Below are 15,962 nucleotides of genomic sequence, written 5' to 3'. Positions count from 1 at the left end.
TCGGCAGCTGCTACATCTTATAACCAAACGGATAGGAAACACATTCACGTGGATTATTCTGCCTTTATCGTGTTTAGTTCACAAATTACACCAACAATCTGAGTTTATTCATAAAGATGTAACATAATGCTTCACAGTAGATGTAAATATCAGGTACATTAAATCATTTCGAAGAGTTGAATATAGCACCAAATATCTTCGAAGGAAAAATGATAAACCAAGTCAAGGGGCTTTGGGCAAGTAACCGTGTAGCGTGAACGTCACATTAGTGACGTGCGCCCGACACGTGTGTAGCGTAGACCGGAACATCACAGTCACGTGCGTCAATCACGTGCCAAGGTCTTTGTTCCACTGGTTATTTTATAGAAACTTATGCGTGTTTTTCCATTTTCAGAACTGTGCAATTGTGTTGTGATATATATATATATATATATATATATATATATATATATATATATATATATATATATATATATATATATATAAATTAATATATAAAACAATACAATATATAAGTAATATATAATTATAGTGTGTATATATATATATATATATATATATATATATATATATATATATATATATATATATATATATATATATATATAATTTATATAAATGATATAAATATTTTATATATATTTTTTTATATGTATTTTTTTATAATATATATATTTATATATTATATATTATTTATATAAATAAAATAATATAAATAATATAATATAAATAAATATTTTATATGTTTATATGTATTTTTTTAAATTATATATATCCATACAAATTAAATATATAAATACAATATATAAGTAATATATAATTATAAATAATATAAATAAGATAATATAAATATTTTATATATATATATATATATTTTATATGTATGTATATATATACATACATACATACATACATACATATATATATATATATATATACATACATACATACATATACACACACACACACACACACACACACACACACACACACACACACAATCACAACTGAAAAAGAAACAAAACACCCAAATAACAATCTAAGGAATTTTTCTTATCTGCTTATCTGATAATGTTTCAAAATGCACAACTGAAAAAGAAACAAAACACCCAAATAACAATCTGGGGTGTTTTACGCCTTCTCCTGATAATGTTTCAAAATGCACAACTGAAAAAGAAACAAAACACTGATGGAGAAGGCGTAAAACACCCCAGATTGTTATTTGGGTGTTTTGTTTCTTTTTCAGTTGTGCATTTTGAAACATTATCAGATAAGAAAAATTCCTTATTCTTTGTTCTTAATATGTACTCATTTATGTAAAATGTACTATTACACACAAACACACCTCTTTGAAATAAACTGCCTGGGGATTAAACCACACAGAGAAAGCTGAAGTTTGTTAAACAAACACAGAAGGGTTTTGTTTTTATAGTCAAAGTCCTTGGTCATGACATTCAGCAGCAAAAGACAGTTACCAGACTTTACTGTGTCTGAGTCCATCTACCTACACACAACCAGTGACCATGTAGTGTTGGCTATCGCTGTCCCAGAGTCAAACACTGCCCTTTTGTCTCCAGTTTTGCCCTGCTCGCGCTTGGCTCCGGCGTTTGTAGGCGTTATAGATGTTGAGGAACATGTCCCTGCAGGGAATGCATGCCCGTAGTTTGGAGCAGATGAGGAAGGAGCCAGCCATCTTGCGATGCAGAGAGTAGGTCTCCTCTGGAGGGGGCGCCAGGCGGTGCCGGAGCATCACTGGTATCAGGTTGTGGATGCGACGGGTGGTGCTCTGAGTCCCAAAGTCAAAGGGCTCTGGAGAGGCGAACGCTTCCCCCAGAATCATCACTGCCTCCACGTGGGCATCCTCGAACGCCTGCAGGGAGGAAAGCAGGAGGAGGGGACAGGGAGAGAGGAAGTATGGAGAGGACGGAAGACAGAGGACTTAACAGGGAAAACTAACACATGGCAACAATTCCCAAAGGACAGAGGATTTACCGGGAAAACTAACACATGGCAACAATTCCCAAAAGACAGAGGACTTAACAGGGAAAACTAACATGGCAACAATTCCCAAAAGATAGAGGGAACTAATGAAGCAGCTAAGGTCAAGGTTTTTATAAGATTTTATTAAAGGATTAGGAAATATGGGTAACCTTGGTTTCATATCCTGTGAGGAACTTCAGGTCTTTGGACTTCTGCAGAACTGTGGTCCTGTCCCCTATAGAGGCTGCATGCACCACCTAGTGGATTTACCAGCACAAGGCATGTTAACTTAATATGCAAGAGCTAAAGTTCAACCTAGCAACAAAATATTTTACTGAACATAAGAACTATTAATGTACATCAATATGACTTAGTAGAGGTTCTGTTTAAGGGATAGCCTATGCAAAAATAATCTCACTCTGTAGTGAATTTAGACCAAAATTTAGTAATCCTTGTAGAACATCTAATGGCTAAATATCTCAAGAATTAAGTAAATGTAAATGCTATTCTCTAGGTTGTCTAAACACAGTAGTTGTTAGAGATTAGCCATTACATTTAGGCCTTACTGAGTGAATCCTGTCAAATACATAGGATTCTGAATCCTACAGTGTAAGGTGACACCGGTGCGCTAATCATCACCATTGTAACATAATGAACAGGAGATAAATACCATGAGACACACATTTCCACGCATATAGGAGTTAATCATCAAGTTTTATGAATCTGGCTCCTTGTGTCCAAGTCCTCCATATTACATGAGAATAAGAGCACTGATATGTTTTTTAGCCATCTGGTGCTGGACTGAGATCTTCTGGAGGTCTCAGAGAGTGTTTGTTTGGGCACATGGTTTACAGAAACCTTACCAGTACGGATATGGGAGTAAGAACTTTAAAATGCAGAGCTGCTTATTGTACCTCTATGTAGTGGTCAGTGAAGGACTCGGAGTATTCTCGACAAGCTCCAAAATCCAAAAGGAATATCTGAAGAACAGAAGTTTAAAATAAAAATGAACAACCTTCTATGATATTGTACCAATTATTACAGCATGCTTCCTAATTCAAAGCACAGTAAAGCAAAAATTTTACTGTTGCATATTTTCCAAAAATACCTTGGAAAAAAAAGCAAATATTATTTCTTATGACCAATAAGGCAACAACCATGTCATGCTGAAGAAATTCCAGAGAAGTTTAAAAGCGCACTGCAACAATAAAGCTAATGTGATACGGAGCTTTGGAGACCCTTCACCTTTTTGTCCTCGGCATTGTAGAAGAAGTTGGACCAGTTTGGGTCTGTCTGCATGAAGCGAAACTCAAAGAGCTCTCGGAGACACAACTGTAAGATACTGAAGCAAATCTGTGGATAAATAAATCATTTATAATAATTAGATCTCTAATAATTATATAATCATTTATATTAATTAGATTCAAGCAATAGCTCATTCCACTAAGTAATCAAGGTAATTAAAATATGGTTTGACACCAATTGACTGATCCATTAAGAGTCTGAAATACAATCTTGTGTCTTCACGGTGAGAGAGAATGTAAATTAGAAATATCATTCAGGATTATGCTACTCTGTCTTGAACTCACAAAGCCTACTGGAGTGCATGTGAATTTATGTGAATTCAGATGCCTTTAACCTCTAGTGCAAGATGCACAAACACTTGTTTATTTGCTGTTTGACAAACAACATATGTGCATCACTGAACTCATCGACTGACTTGATTATCACACTTGTTAAATGCTTGATTGACATGTTAACGTCACCTAGAGATGCCCCAGTACCAGGTTCACTCTGCTCCTGGTCCTTCATGCCATGTATTTAATGTAAATTATCACATATAAGGTTGTGAAACAGTACACTTAATCTACTAAGCTGTAGTTTTAGACATACAGGAATGATCCAAACTTAGCGCAAGCACACTGTTGGTATCAGACCTGGTTACTGCACGACACCTGAACTTTGTTCAAATGAGTGAGGAAAAGAGAGAGAAACAAACCCAACACCAGCTGCAGACAATAGCAGGCATGACTGCAGCTTTAGGATGAACAGGTGGGACCCAATTAACTACAGTACATTTACATTTATGGCATTTAGCTGAGGCTTTTATCCAACGTGACTTACAACTCTGACTGAGCAAAGCTTCAGTAACTGAGGGTTGAGGGTCTTGCTCAGGGGCCCAAAAGTGGTAACTTGGCAGTGGTGGGGCTTGAACTGGTAACCTTCCAAATACATGTTAAGTACCTCAACCACTGCGCTACCAGTGCCCGCCAGTACAAACTATGCCGTACCACTATTGTAGTTCTCACTCACTTTATTCCTAGTATCCTGATCCAGATCCACACAGCTGTCTAATGGGACTCCGTTAACGAGCTCCATAGTGATCACACGACTGGTACTGAACTCATCAATGGCCTCAGGCACCCTGAACACTGGATCTCCTTCCAGTAAAGTCCTGCAGGAATCAAGTGTCAGAAATGTACTTAGACTCTTCAGAAATGTGTTATAACAGTTTGAACTTGTATTTGAAGATGTGGGATAAAACTTCATTGTGACATTTACTATTTTGGTTATATGTGCACTCTCATATTACATGCAGTCTTGTAAAATATATCAGAGATCTAAGGGTGGTCTGTGTGTCAAAATGACGCTTCACCTCTTTGCTTACGTTGAAATCTGTCAACATGTCACCTAGTATACCTGAAGCGCTTAGTGCACTCTGCTTCTCTTCTGTAGTCACACTCCCAGGCAAGCTCCCTCTTAAGGACTTCTAGGCTGCTGTCAGCAAATAACCCTGCAAGAAAACAGCCACTGAGTACAAAAATAATCCTTCCCAGTGCACAACTCATGTTTCAGCGTGCCGGCCAAATATCAGCTGTGCCTCACCGTCAGGAAACACCACGCTCATCTTTAGCACAGACATTAGGTTGTTTATGTCACTTCTGATGCTCTCAGCCACTCCAGGGTACTGCACAGTAGATGATCACATGATAGGTACTAGAACTAATTAATTATTCTAATTTTACATGTTTCTGTGTTTAAGAAAATATTCATAGGATGTTATTTGATTCCAGCAGGCATATAAAAACAAACCAAGACCCTTATAATAGTATAAAGAGGGTATACGTCTATATAAATGGACACCAAAGTGAAAAACTAACAATAGAAATGTAATCAGGCAAATTCATTCAAAACGTCAAATGACACAATCACTACTTTGAATATGCCTCAATGAATTTAAGCGTTAGAGGTACACAGCACCCCCCTCAGGCCATACCTGTATCTTCATGGCAACCTCCCTGCCGTCTCGTAAGACCGCGTGGTGCACCTGCCCGATGGACGCTGCTGCAAATGGTTTGTCCTGGAAGGACGAAAGCTTCTCCTTCCAGCCAGAGCCAAGCTCCTCCTCCACAACCTTCTACACACAGGACAGGAGATCTTAAAAGTCATGTCTGGCACAGAACATTAGCAGTTGCCCATTCACATTATACAGTGACACAGTCAATCATAATCTGTCATTTATTGACTGCTAGTGCTGTTTCGACCTCCTGCAGTTTACCTCATGATGGCTGAGCGGGACTTAAGTCAACCTGAAAACTAAAGAACAGCCTTTCATGTTCACAAACCCAAAAGGTAAAAGTGTTGGCACAGGGGAACAGTTCAGGGACACAGAGGAACTTACATTCATTTGACTGACCGGCATGAAGTCTGCACTCTGCCGAACCCTTTCAAAGATCTTCTGCAGCTGTGGATTGATGAAGCTATTATCTAGAAGAAGCGAGGAAATTAAAAGAATGATTACCAATAACAAAACAAAAAACATTTTATGTTTTTAATAACAAAAGCCCTCTGTAATGAGCATTTGCAATTAGTAGGTCAGGTTGGAAACATTTGCAAACAGTTGAGAGTTAAGATGGAGGAGACAGTTCTGACCCTGAATGCTCAACATCTGTCCAAGCTTCAGGGCAGCTCCTCGCACCTTACACAGAGTTCTAACGATGCGTTCAGCGTTGGCCTCGGACAGGAGTGGAGAATCCAAGACAGCTTGCCCATCTACAGGAGAGACATCCAAACACTGAGTAAACACAGGATAACAGACAAAACAGGATTCTTAAGATCACAGGCCTACCTGAGCGACTGCCCCTGAAAGACTGTCTGGCTACCTCAGCAATGGCACCAAGACCAAGCCCAACAGCCAAGCCTGCCAGAAGAGCACAGGGTTAGAAGAACGGCAACATAGACCCTGTGCAGACGCAGCAGTGTGAAAGCCACTGGAATAAAGAGACTTCTGAATAAAAACAAATAGACCTAGTAGATCTCAAAAGTGAGTCAAATTCCATCAGTTAAAGTGATTACATTTGTAGTTATACATGTTCTTTTGAGCTTTGCCAGAAGACTGGTAACGTAGCTTTAGTGAACCAAACATGCCACCACAACTAGTTAACAGCTATTCTCTGAATAACCTCAATGATCAGACATTGTCACAGAACATCACTCACCCCCAAAATTCACAAGCCGACTTATCTGTGTGACAGGGACTTTCTGCTCTCTGGATCGTTCATTCAGCTGAAAAAACAAAATATCAGAACACTTTTCTTTTTAAAATAAACAGCTTGGGTTCACCTATATGAAAGTTGCAATCCATATTATAGCTGGCTGAGAACTGGACAGAACACTAACTCTTTAATATATTTTCTATTCTTCCAACACTGTGTCCAGACACACACACAGACATGGAGAACGCTGGACGCTGTCCAGAGATTTGAGACTGCCTGACTTGCCCCTCTCAAGCGTAGAAGTGTGTTACCTGTAACCCTCTGGGTCTTGAACATCCAGCCCCTGACAGCTGGAACTTCACCAGACTGTTTCTAGTGCACATCCTTCATCTACCAGCTACTGCAGAATTTGACCCATAAGCCCATAAACACTATCAAAAGAAAGGGGACTTCCTTTACCAGGTTTATTAAAGGTCTACTACCCCCATCACTGAATTTCACTGAGAACGTCTTTACCCATCTGCTGAAGGTCAAAAAATACCTGCATATGTACATACAAAATAAACTAACTCCTTCTTTAAAGACTGATCCAAATATATCTATTATTACCACATGAAATGCTTTAATGGCTTGAAAATGACACCAACACTTTGCTCACCTTCTGTCGTACAGGTCTGGTAATGCTCTGTTTAGCTTCTCTGGCTTTTCTGATGTCCGCTGGAGTTAGTCTGGCCACTACCGAGTCATGAATGAACCTGCTGTGCCGACGAGGCGCTGAAATGTGCAGGAAGCGAGATGTCTGCGCAGGCCAGCCACTGCCAGCAGCAACTGTTCGGGGTGTTCCTGTCATAGCAGTGCCACCCTCACTAGTGACTCCTGGTGGTGGCTCAGAGCCCACAGCCCATTTTGCAGCATCCTCTTGCTCAGGCTGGTCCCATCCCTCAAGGTCAGGAAACTCTTCGGGCTTCAGTGTCTGGCAGAAATACAACCAATGAAAATGAAGTAACCATTTTCGGTAGTTTGTATTAAGATGATATTTCATAAGAGACAGTAAAGGAAAAAGGAAAAAGCACTAGAAGACTCAAAGTTTATCATGAGGTATATTCACAGAACAGGTAGGTGCTAGTAACACCAAGGTCATGGGTTTGTTTCCCAGGCAACACGTGCACACACACACATACACACTCATACTGATACGCATGTAAATCGCTCTGGATAAGAGAGTCTGCTAAATGCTGTAAATGGCACCCTGGCATCCACCAGTCAACCTACCTCCTCTCGCCTCATCATGGTTCCTGCCCAGTCCTGCACCACATCCTGGGCTGTTTTGAGACCTGCACCCAGGGTTGAGTTGCAGGCCACCAGTCTCACGTGGTCCCCTTGGGTTGTGGCAAAGGCAGCAGTCACCTTGCCTGCACCTCTCAGTACTTGCAGTACCTCTGACAGCATTGCTATAAAGAAGCAGGAAAAAACACAAAAAAAGTGTACTCTTAAAGTAAATGTATTGGTAAAGTATCCCACAAAACTGTAGTGTCTTAGTAAATGTCAAACAAGTCATGCGTGAACTTTCAAAGGAAGTTAAAGTTCTGAGAATACATGAACATACAGTAACTATTTTGCTAGCTGCATCCAAAATACACCACTGTTCCCAGTAAGACGTGATGAAGATGAAGATCTACTCAATATTCACTTGCCATACAGAACTAATACGCAGGCTACTGAGTCCTCAGGTACCAAGCCTGCGATCCCAACCTGGAACACTAACGCGGCGGATTAAATTAACGCCTCACGCCTACATCCACTGCTCCATAACGCAGCGCACCAAAATATCTAGAAATGAACTGGAACTCTTAAAGTTGTGTTTACACTAGAAGTGTACAGACCTCTTCTTGGGTCTGTAGTTCTACGTGGTTAGTTAGCTAAAATATCTAATTTCTTCTATCTTATTAAAACATAGTTCCATCCTTTACATGAGCTCACTTACCACCGTTCACAAATAGGGTCCGTCAGGTTTATATATGTCTGAAAACGACACGACTCCGCTCCGACGCTTCCGATTAATCGATTAGCTGCACTATTTCGTGCTAGCGGACCCGGAAAGACAATCATGATAGACGCGTTACATGGCCAACCAAATGTACAGAAACCTGACCTTAGGGCGGGCTTTAGAAGCGCTCATACGCAAAGTTTGAACACAGGCGATGCTGAGCACGTTTTGGGTTATTTTCGTGTAATTAATACACCACAGCGTTGGAGAAAAAGTGTTAATATTGTACTAATTACTGGGAATTCTGCAGACCTCGTGAGCAGCTAAATGTGAGGGCAGGAGGAACCAGGAAAGGACCCGACCAAGCAGCAACAGAACAATAAATGATTATTGGCAAAACAAGTTTAAATAATAATACCCATAAATAGGGAAATGATTGTATTTGTAGTATTAGAACTCAGTAAAGGAAATATGTATAATTAATACAAATACGACGTGTCGCACAAGAAGCTTACGAGCTTGTCAACACAGGTACAGTACAGAACACAACATATAAATGTTTTGAAATAAACTTTTAATAATCTTATAGCATCTAAAAATCCACAAATTGTACGGTAACTAAAAGGCAAAATCAATGTGTTAAACAGTTTTGAATGTAGTGTTAGACTCATTAAATTAAATATTAAAATTGCTGTGTGCAAATCAGAAGGGAAATATTTTGGACAGGACAGTACAGGAAAAATATAGTTTAACATGATTGGAACAAGAAGAAAAATATTATAAATATTATAAAAATATAAAAATTTACAACTTACAATTTAAAAATGTTATACTTTAAGAGGTTTGGGGCAAGACACAAAAACTGACAGGACAATAGAGGAATAAATATGTGTTACTGTGTCATGCTGTAGTCTGGAGCACTGAACAATCATGAACCTCTGCATGAATGCAGCTTGGCACCAAAGGACTAGAGGGTAGCAAAGTGTAAGTTGACAATCAAGACTAATGGTTTCATAAGAAACTGTAAATGCAGGCATACCAGCACAAGCACATTACAGCTCGAATGCTTCCAGGCGAAAATCTGTACATGACACTGAGAGCAACGTCAGCTTTACGCTGCCGTATCATTTTGTATGACACAGAGATCCTCAATGAAGTGCTGATCCATTAAAAACAAACAAAAACATTCTGCCCAGCACTCACAAAACCACTGGTTCACTGCTGTGTTCCACTAATATGGCTGAGAATAGTCACCTAAATGACATTACATTAAGTGTTTTGTATGAAATTACATTAAGTGTTTTGTATGAAAGTCATGGGTGTACAGAATCACGTGTGCTAAACATTCAGTCTCTGCACATGGATTCTGACACTTTTCACATCCCAATGTCATCCTAGACCCAACTTATTCATTGCGCTGTCATGGCAAATATGTTCATGTTCAAGCACAAAACAAATGACACTGGCCCTGCATAAGCACACGGAAATAAGAAATGTGAGCAGGAGCTGAAGAGCAAGCAACCATGAAGGTAAGACTGCACTACAAACTGTCTGTCTCCACTTTAGAATAGTCCAGTAGATACTCTTTACATTATTATCAGTTCATTTCAAAAGATTTCGTTTAGAGAAAGTCAGTGAAAGTCATCGAGATTGTTAAATCTATATCCTAGTGTAACTAACGTCAAGATGTTTTCAGTGAACTGGTTTTGAAAACATTTTGAAAAACATTTTGAAAATCTTAATAGCTTTAATGTAACAAATCTTGAAATGTAGACTGTAATGCAAAAAATTAGTTATTTTGTTACATTTATTACTATTGTAGACTATTTTAAGGACGGGGGATGTTTAACAGCTGAGTAAAATAACAAAACTGGTTTTCTCTGTTGTTTCCTTATTCTGGCAATCCTATGTATCTTTACTTTTATAGATAGTATGCTTAACAGGACTCCATTAGACAATCAAAAGCTTTCGTTGCATGTGCCATCGCGTAAATCGTCATCCACTACTAAATCCAAGTGTATCGGTAAAATGTTAAGATGGAAGAAGAAGAAGAAGAAGAAGAAGAAGAAGAAGAAGAAGAAGAAGAAGAAGAAGAAGAAGAAGAAAAAAAGGAGGAAGAGTGTGGAAGAGGAGGAGGGGTGGGAGGGGGGTGAGAGGGGAGTGCGGAGCATCCATATATGGGCACACCATCAGCTCCGGTTCACTATTGGCTCTTGGCATTTTGCAGCTGCCTGTCAACAAGATGGCCTTTCTCTATTGCTTTTCCAATACTATGAAACTAAATTTGTTTTATATGAACATCATATTTTTCTGGGCGTATTGAGGCCATAGTTCAATAACAGATTGTGCTAACTCAAAGGCGGTAGTTGTTACTAAGGTAGATGTACATTATCCATCGAAAACAGTCTGCTGCGATAGCAATGTGAGGACATTGTCATTGGCTTCCAGATAGGTCGCAGGCTAATGTTATTGTAGCAGATCTGCAACACTCTGGCCTTGTTTCTGCTCTATTTTGTGTTTTTAAATATATTTTATTTGAAATAGGTTAACATTTTGTTGTGGTTATTGTGGGAGAGGTGCTGGAACGAAGAGATATACATTATTTGAAAGGTAAGAAGAGGCGCATCGCAATGCATATTTATGTACCGTTAGCGTTAGCTAGGTAAAGGTAACGAGAGAGCCATGGTGCTTACGCTAAGTTAGCCAAGTTGGTCTGCGGTTTTATCATATTACACAATATTCATCAGTCACATCGTCCCGACAACGTATCGAATGTGTCCAGATTGGTGAAGTAATTAATTACCATAGGATTATACACTTTGATTAATATAATTACGGTAGTTTTGTCAAGAAGTATTAAGCCAGTTTGTTAGCCTGCTAGCTAACGAGTAGCTAAATCTTGCGAACAATATTAGCTAGCTAGAAGTCACACCAGAATTCCTCCCGTTAGCTAACGCTAAGCTAGCTAGCTGGCGAAACCTGCTCGCTTGGCCAGCTAACGTTAGCAGGCTAGCAGCCTCAGTACAGCTGGGACGTGGCTAGCTAACTATACTAGCTAATTCCACTTAACTCGATTTCTTTGCTTCTTGTATAAAATGAAGTGTACGATAGGTGTTTACGTCAACTAGCTAATCGTCCATTTAAAAGGGGAATGTGGCTGTGGACTGTCCCCAGGTAAACTACACTACATAACTTGCTGCGGAGATGAAGCGAGCGGCTAGCCTGGTTAGCTCCTTAGCTAGGCCGTGTGCTAACCAGCCACTCATGTTAGTCTGATTTACAGGAAAAAAAAAACGGATTATTGTACAGTGGACTGTTTGATGGTTTTATTATGTAGCAGTTTGGCTTGGTTTATTTTGAGAACTGCAGTGTTTTTGACACCCAAGGACATCGTAATTAATTGCTAATTTAGGTTAATTTGTTTTTGTTTTTTTTGGCCATAATTGCCCAGGTAAACCTGCCTAGCAGCGTTTTTCACTGAGGAGGAAAGGTGCTACTGAACAAAGGGAAAGGGAATTAACTTTGTACAAGATGACAGAACAAGTAATGAACATCTGCTTCACAGGTGCACTTAGAACATTATTATTCATAAGTGATGACCCCTTTTTCACCAGATCCACCTATAACTGAATATGCAGTCCTGTGGCTGGTTTGTAATCATAACCACTGAGCTACCAGATTAAACCCCCTGATAACACACCTACCACTTCCACTGTGCTTTGTTCATCAGAAACATGCATCTTTCGTTCTTACTGGTGCAGTAAGGTTAGCACAGAAGCAAAATTAATAATGAATACCAGTCACCTGATGTAATATTTTCAAACATTAAATGACTGCTGTACTCTGTTTATATATTCTCATCAGCCACTTTTTGGGAAACACCTTGCAGGTGTAGAGCTAAGAGAATTTTGCGCTTTTGTAGGACTGCTTAATCCAGCAGTCACACTGCTGTACCTGATGGACTGTGACAACCACGCTACTATCATGTTATTGTTAATGTCACTACCAAAGTAATGGTCAGTAGGTGTCATGTGGACATATAGGGTGACTGACAAACTGTATGCTAACAAATGAGGTACAATGTTTATTTTTGTAGCAAATACAAGATAGTTGTACTTAATACCACTTAATACCAGTGACTGGATATATAAAAATAAAGACAGTAGTTTGTGTGTGTGTGTGTGGGGGGGGGGGGTGCTTTGGTGTAAAAGTATTCAAGGTAGTGAAGTATACAAGGTTTCCAGAGAAACCAAATGAAAGAAAAACACTTCAGTACACTTTGCTTACACAGCTGATGAAGGATCTCCATCCGAAACATCATGTTTCTCTGGAAACCTTGTGTGCTTCACTAGTTTTGCAAATCTCTGTATATCTGTTCAAACAAGATGTCCATTGTTTTTATGTTGTTTTATGTTAAAATGTATTGAAATGAGTTAAAAAACAAACAAACAAACAAACACCACCATACAATAGCATGTGGTTCCAGATTCTTACTTTGCTTTTTGTTTATTCCTCAGAAAACGTTGGTGGATATTACAGTCTGGCACAGTGAGAATGAATGGTGAAGTTCAAAGTAACTGCCCTGCATAGTGGCAGATATGCTCCCAGTGGGCTCAAAATGAACCGTGACACCTTTTCCCACATACGCCTTTGGTGCCCACGCCCCTTTGGCACATACTCTCAGAATAAGCCATACAGCAATGGCACAACTGGCAGTGGGACATCTTCGCTCTGTAAAGCTGACACGGTTGGTTGCACGTCCATAGAGGCTGGTGGAGTCGGTGAAGAGCGTGATGAGGATGTTGGCACGGAGAACACCCCTCCTGCCCAAGCGACCAGCCTCCTGCCCCCCCCACCCCCTGCACCACCCTCCCCTACTTCACAAATGGAAGATGGTAGGGTATTGCTGGATACATGGTATGTCATCAAGCCCGGCAACACCAAGGAAAAAATTGCCTTCTTTGTGGCTCACCAGTGTAGTGGGGCAGGTTTCCCGAGGCCCAGTGCCATGAAGGTCAAAGGGAACTGGGGTGGCGACTGTACCAAGGCTAAGCGGCGTCGCCGCTGCTCGTCCTATGACCCTCCGGTGAGAGCCCAGCATGCGGGCTCAGAGCTGCATTCAGAGCCCTGTGCGCCGGACGACGCCGTCGGAGTCAGTGACACCGATCTGCTTTCTGTGGCTGAGATGGTAGCTCTCGTAGAGCAGCGGGCAGCCATGGCCCTGCAAGGCATGGTAGCTCACGGACAGACCGCCTCCGGCAACCAGCATCACACAGTCCTTCAGAATTCGGATTCTTCGCCTGTCGTATTCCTTTCAGAGAACCGCCCGATCCAACAGGCCTCTAAAAGTGACTTTGAGCAGCAACAGGAATCACGCCGGGTCGCTCGGGCTGTCGCACACTTTGAGTCTCAGCAGCAAAACCTGGACAGTGCGCTGCTACGGCCTCAGGTTCATAATTCTGCCAAAGAGCGGGATTGTGTGGGCGAGACTGGGGCTGCTAGCCAAAGCCATAGTCGAGGGGAAGTAAGGATTGCTTTTCGGGTGTCCAGTTTGGATACCCGTTCCCAGTCTGAGCCCGAAGGCCGCCCAAGGTGCATGTTTATGAGCTGTGGGTCTGGAGGGGGACAGGCAGGAGCCAGGGCCAAAGAAAAGATAACATGTGACCTCTACCAACTGGTTAGTCCTTCATCTCGAGACCCAGGTGCCATCCTGGCTGGCTCGCCAAAGTCTGATATTTTAGGTGAAGGCGTCGCTGAGCGTCCGGCTCCCACAGCGCCTGACCCTAACCACGATCACTGCTCAGGGGAAAAGAAGACTGTGGCTCGAGAAAGGATGACTGGCTTCCATGTTGAGGTTGTAGTAACAGGTGCTGTGGACCAGTGCGTCTTCTACGGTAAGGACAGCACAGAGAATGTCCAAGAAGAGACCGTGTGCTTTGCTATGCCTGGTGGCGCTAACACAGCTGGTTCCTCAGAAGACCCTCCACCTGGCCAGCTGTTCTTCCTGCAGACTCCTTCTGCAGAAGATGAAAGCAGCGCTGGGGTCCCAAGTGGGCTGTGCTCTTTGGATTGTGCAAACAACAATGGGCCAGTAGGGGCAGCCGTAGAGAGGCCGGAGAGCCCGATAGCTAGCGTGGACGACTGTGCTGACAAATCTCTCTGTCGTCTCTACCGTCACGTCTCCCATGACTTCCTTGAGATCCGTTTTCAGATCCAGCGGCTCCTGGAGCCCCGGCAGTACATGCTCATGCTTCCCGATCACATCATGGTCAGCATCTTCAGCTACCTTCCTACTCGCTCGCTCGCTGCCCTCAAGTGTACCTGCCATGACTTCAAGACCCTGATTGAGACCTACGGCGTGCGTGCCACGGACTCTCGCTGGAACCAGGACCCGCTGTACCGCGACGACCCCTGCAAGCAGTGCAAACGCCAGTACGAGCGGGGGGACGTCTCTCTCTGCCGCTGGCACCCCAAACCTTACCACCACGACCTGCCTTACGGACGCTCCTACTGGATGTGTTGTAGGCGCACAGACAAAGACACGCCAGGCTGTAGGGTCGGACTGCATGACAACAATTGGGTTCAGCCATGCGATATGGTCCAGGTCCGCACCAGAAGAGAAGATGGGAGGTAAAGGCAGGAGCAGGGGAATTCTGGATCCCCTCCCTCTTCTCATGTTGCCTAAACCTCATGCCACTGTAATATTTATGGTTGAGCTTGCCTCCCTGTCTCAGCTTGTTAACCTTGCTATCATGTCAGTATAGTTCTTAGCAGTGCACCATACTTAATTCTTACTCCCATAATACGCAGACCAGTGCTCACATGTGAATACCGATGCTGATTAAATGAGGTTAACGTCTGCTGCATGGGACTAGATCTTTAAATGTATTTGTAAATTGGTTAGAAATTCTTATGGCTTGGCAGTCTTTTCCTAAGACCAGCTCCGAAGCCAACTTCAGCCTTGCAGGCACTTACTAGTCTTGTGGAAGTAATTAAATGTACTGAGGTTGGATGTCAAGTGTTGTTTGCTGATCCTGGGGCAAATAAGAGCAAAAATGATGTCACTTTACCAATACCTGATGTCATTTTGTAATCTACACTTCTACTGTTCATTGGGTATTTTTGTCATTTTCTTTGAGTAGGAATGAGACTTTTTTCCCCTCCTTCCTTCTGGTTTTTGAAGCTCTTTTCATAAAGCATTAATGAAATGAGTCTTTCTCGTCCAGAGATTTTCTCTGCGGGTCCCTGCTGCAGGCTGGCTGCCACTGGCTGCCCATGTGCTGATGGATGCCAGTGCGTGTGTAGGATCCGGCCTTAACCTCATTCATTCTGCTCTTGCCATCAGTCTGGGAAACCTTTCAAACAGAATCAAGTGTTGATGCTGTCTCTTTGGGTTTGGGAGACCGTTGTAGGTTTCACTGTCAAATAATGCTATAAAGAATTTTTGCCTCTAAAGTAAATAAAATTTATTTAAAATTGATATTTGTATTAAGTTGCAA

At 41.5% G+C, this 15,962-nt stretch overlaps 2 protein-coding genes across 4 annotated transcripts; one reads left to right on the top strand and one right to left on the bottom strand.

Moving 5' to 3' along the window:
- Positions 1-1,060: 1,060 nt before the first annotated feature.
- On the bottom strand, positions 1,061-8,559 carry coq8b (coenzyme Q8B). 2 transcript variants are annotated; one of them, XM_027004728.2, is made up of 15 exons: positions 8,461-8,559; positions 7,749-7,927; positions 7,135-7,449; positions 6,480-6,546; positions 6,110-6,181; positions 5,914-6,033; positions 5,663-5,748; positions 5,258-5,398; positions 4,867-4,948; positions 4,681-4,774; positions 4,294-4,435; positions 3,226-3,333; positions 2,895-2,960; positions 2,151-2,237; positions 1,061-1,870 (listed from the first exon to the last, which is right to left on the bottom strand). In XM_027004728.2, the coding sequence occupies exons 2-15, from the start codon at positions 7,923-7,925 to the stop codon at positions 1,553-1,555; spliced, it is 1,875 nt and encodes a 624-aa protein (XP_026860529.2). In that variant the 5' UTR covers positions 7,926-7,927; positions 8,461-8,559; the 3' UTR covers positions 1,061-1,552. The 2 variants fall into 2 exon arrangements, with proteins under 2 accessions (XP_026860529.2, XP_026860530.2); XM_027004729.2 differs by having other exon boundaries at positions 5,258-5,395.
- A 2,095-nt stretch (positions 8,560-10,654) lies between these two features.
- fbxo46 (F-box protein 46) lies at positions 10,655-15,943 on the top strand. 2 transcript variants are annotated; one of them, XM_027004677.2, is made up of 3 exons: positions 10,655-11,073; positions 11,915-12,028; positions 12,981-15,943. In XM_027004677.2, the coding sequence occupies exon 3, from the start codon at positions 13,022-13,024 to the stop codon at positions 15,095-15,097; it is 2,076 nt and encodes a 691-aa protein (XP_026860478.2). In that variant the 5' UTR covers positions 10,655-11,073; positions 11,915-12,028; positions 12,981-13,021; the 3' UTR covers positions 15,098-15,943. The 2 variants fall into 2 exon arrangements, with proteins under 2 accessions (XP_026860478.2, XP_026860477.2); XM_027004676.2 differs by lacking the exon at positions 11,915-12,028.
- The last annotated feature ends 19 nt before the right edge of the window (positions 15,944-15,962 follow it).

Source organism: Electrophorus electricus, chromosome 15 (genome assembly GCF_013358815.1).
Source record: "Electrophorus electricus isolate fEleEle1 chromosome 15, fEleEle1.pri, whole genome shotgun sequence".
NCBI classification, from domain to species: domain Eukaryota; kingdom Metazoa; phylum Chordata; class Actinopteri; order Gymnotiformes; family Gymnotidae; genus Electrophorus; species Electrophorus electricus.
Note: the sequence above shows the minus strand (reverse complement) of the source record. Positions and strands in the feature narration are given on the sequence as shown.

Coding starts and splice junctions, on each gene's coding strand:
- coq8b (XM_027004728.2), bottom strand. CDS start 7,925: ATGCTGTCAGAGGTACTGCAAGTACTGAGAGGTGCAGGCAAGGTGACT. Junction 4,949..5,257: donor AGGTTGCCATGAAGATACAG/GTATGGCCTGAG, acceptor TCTACTGTGCAG/TACCCTGGAGTGGCTGAGAG. Junction 4,436..4,680: donor GAGTGCACTAAGCGCTTCAG/GTATACTAGGTG, acceptor TGATTCCTGCAG/GACTTTACTGGAAGGAGATC.
- fbxo46 (XM_027004676.2), top strand. CDS start 13,022: ATGGTGAAGTTCAAAGTAACTGCCCTGCATAGTGGCAGATATGCTCCC.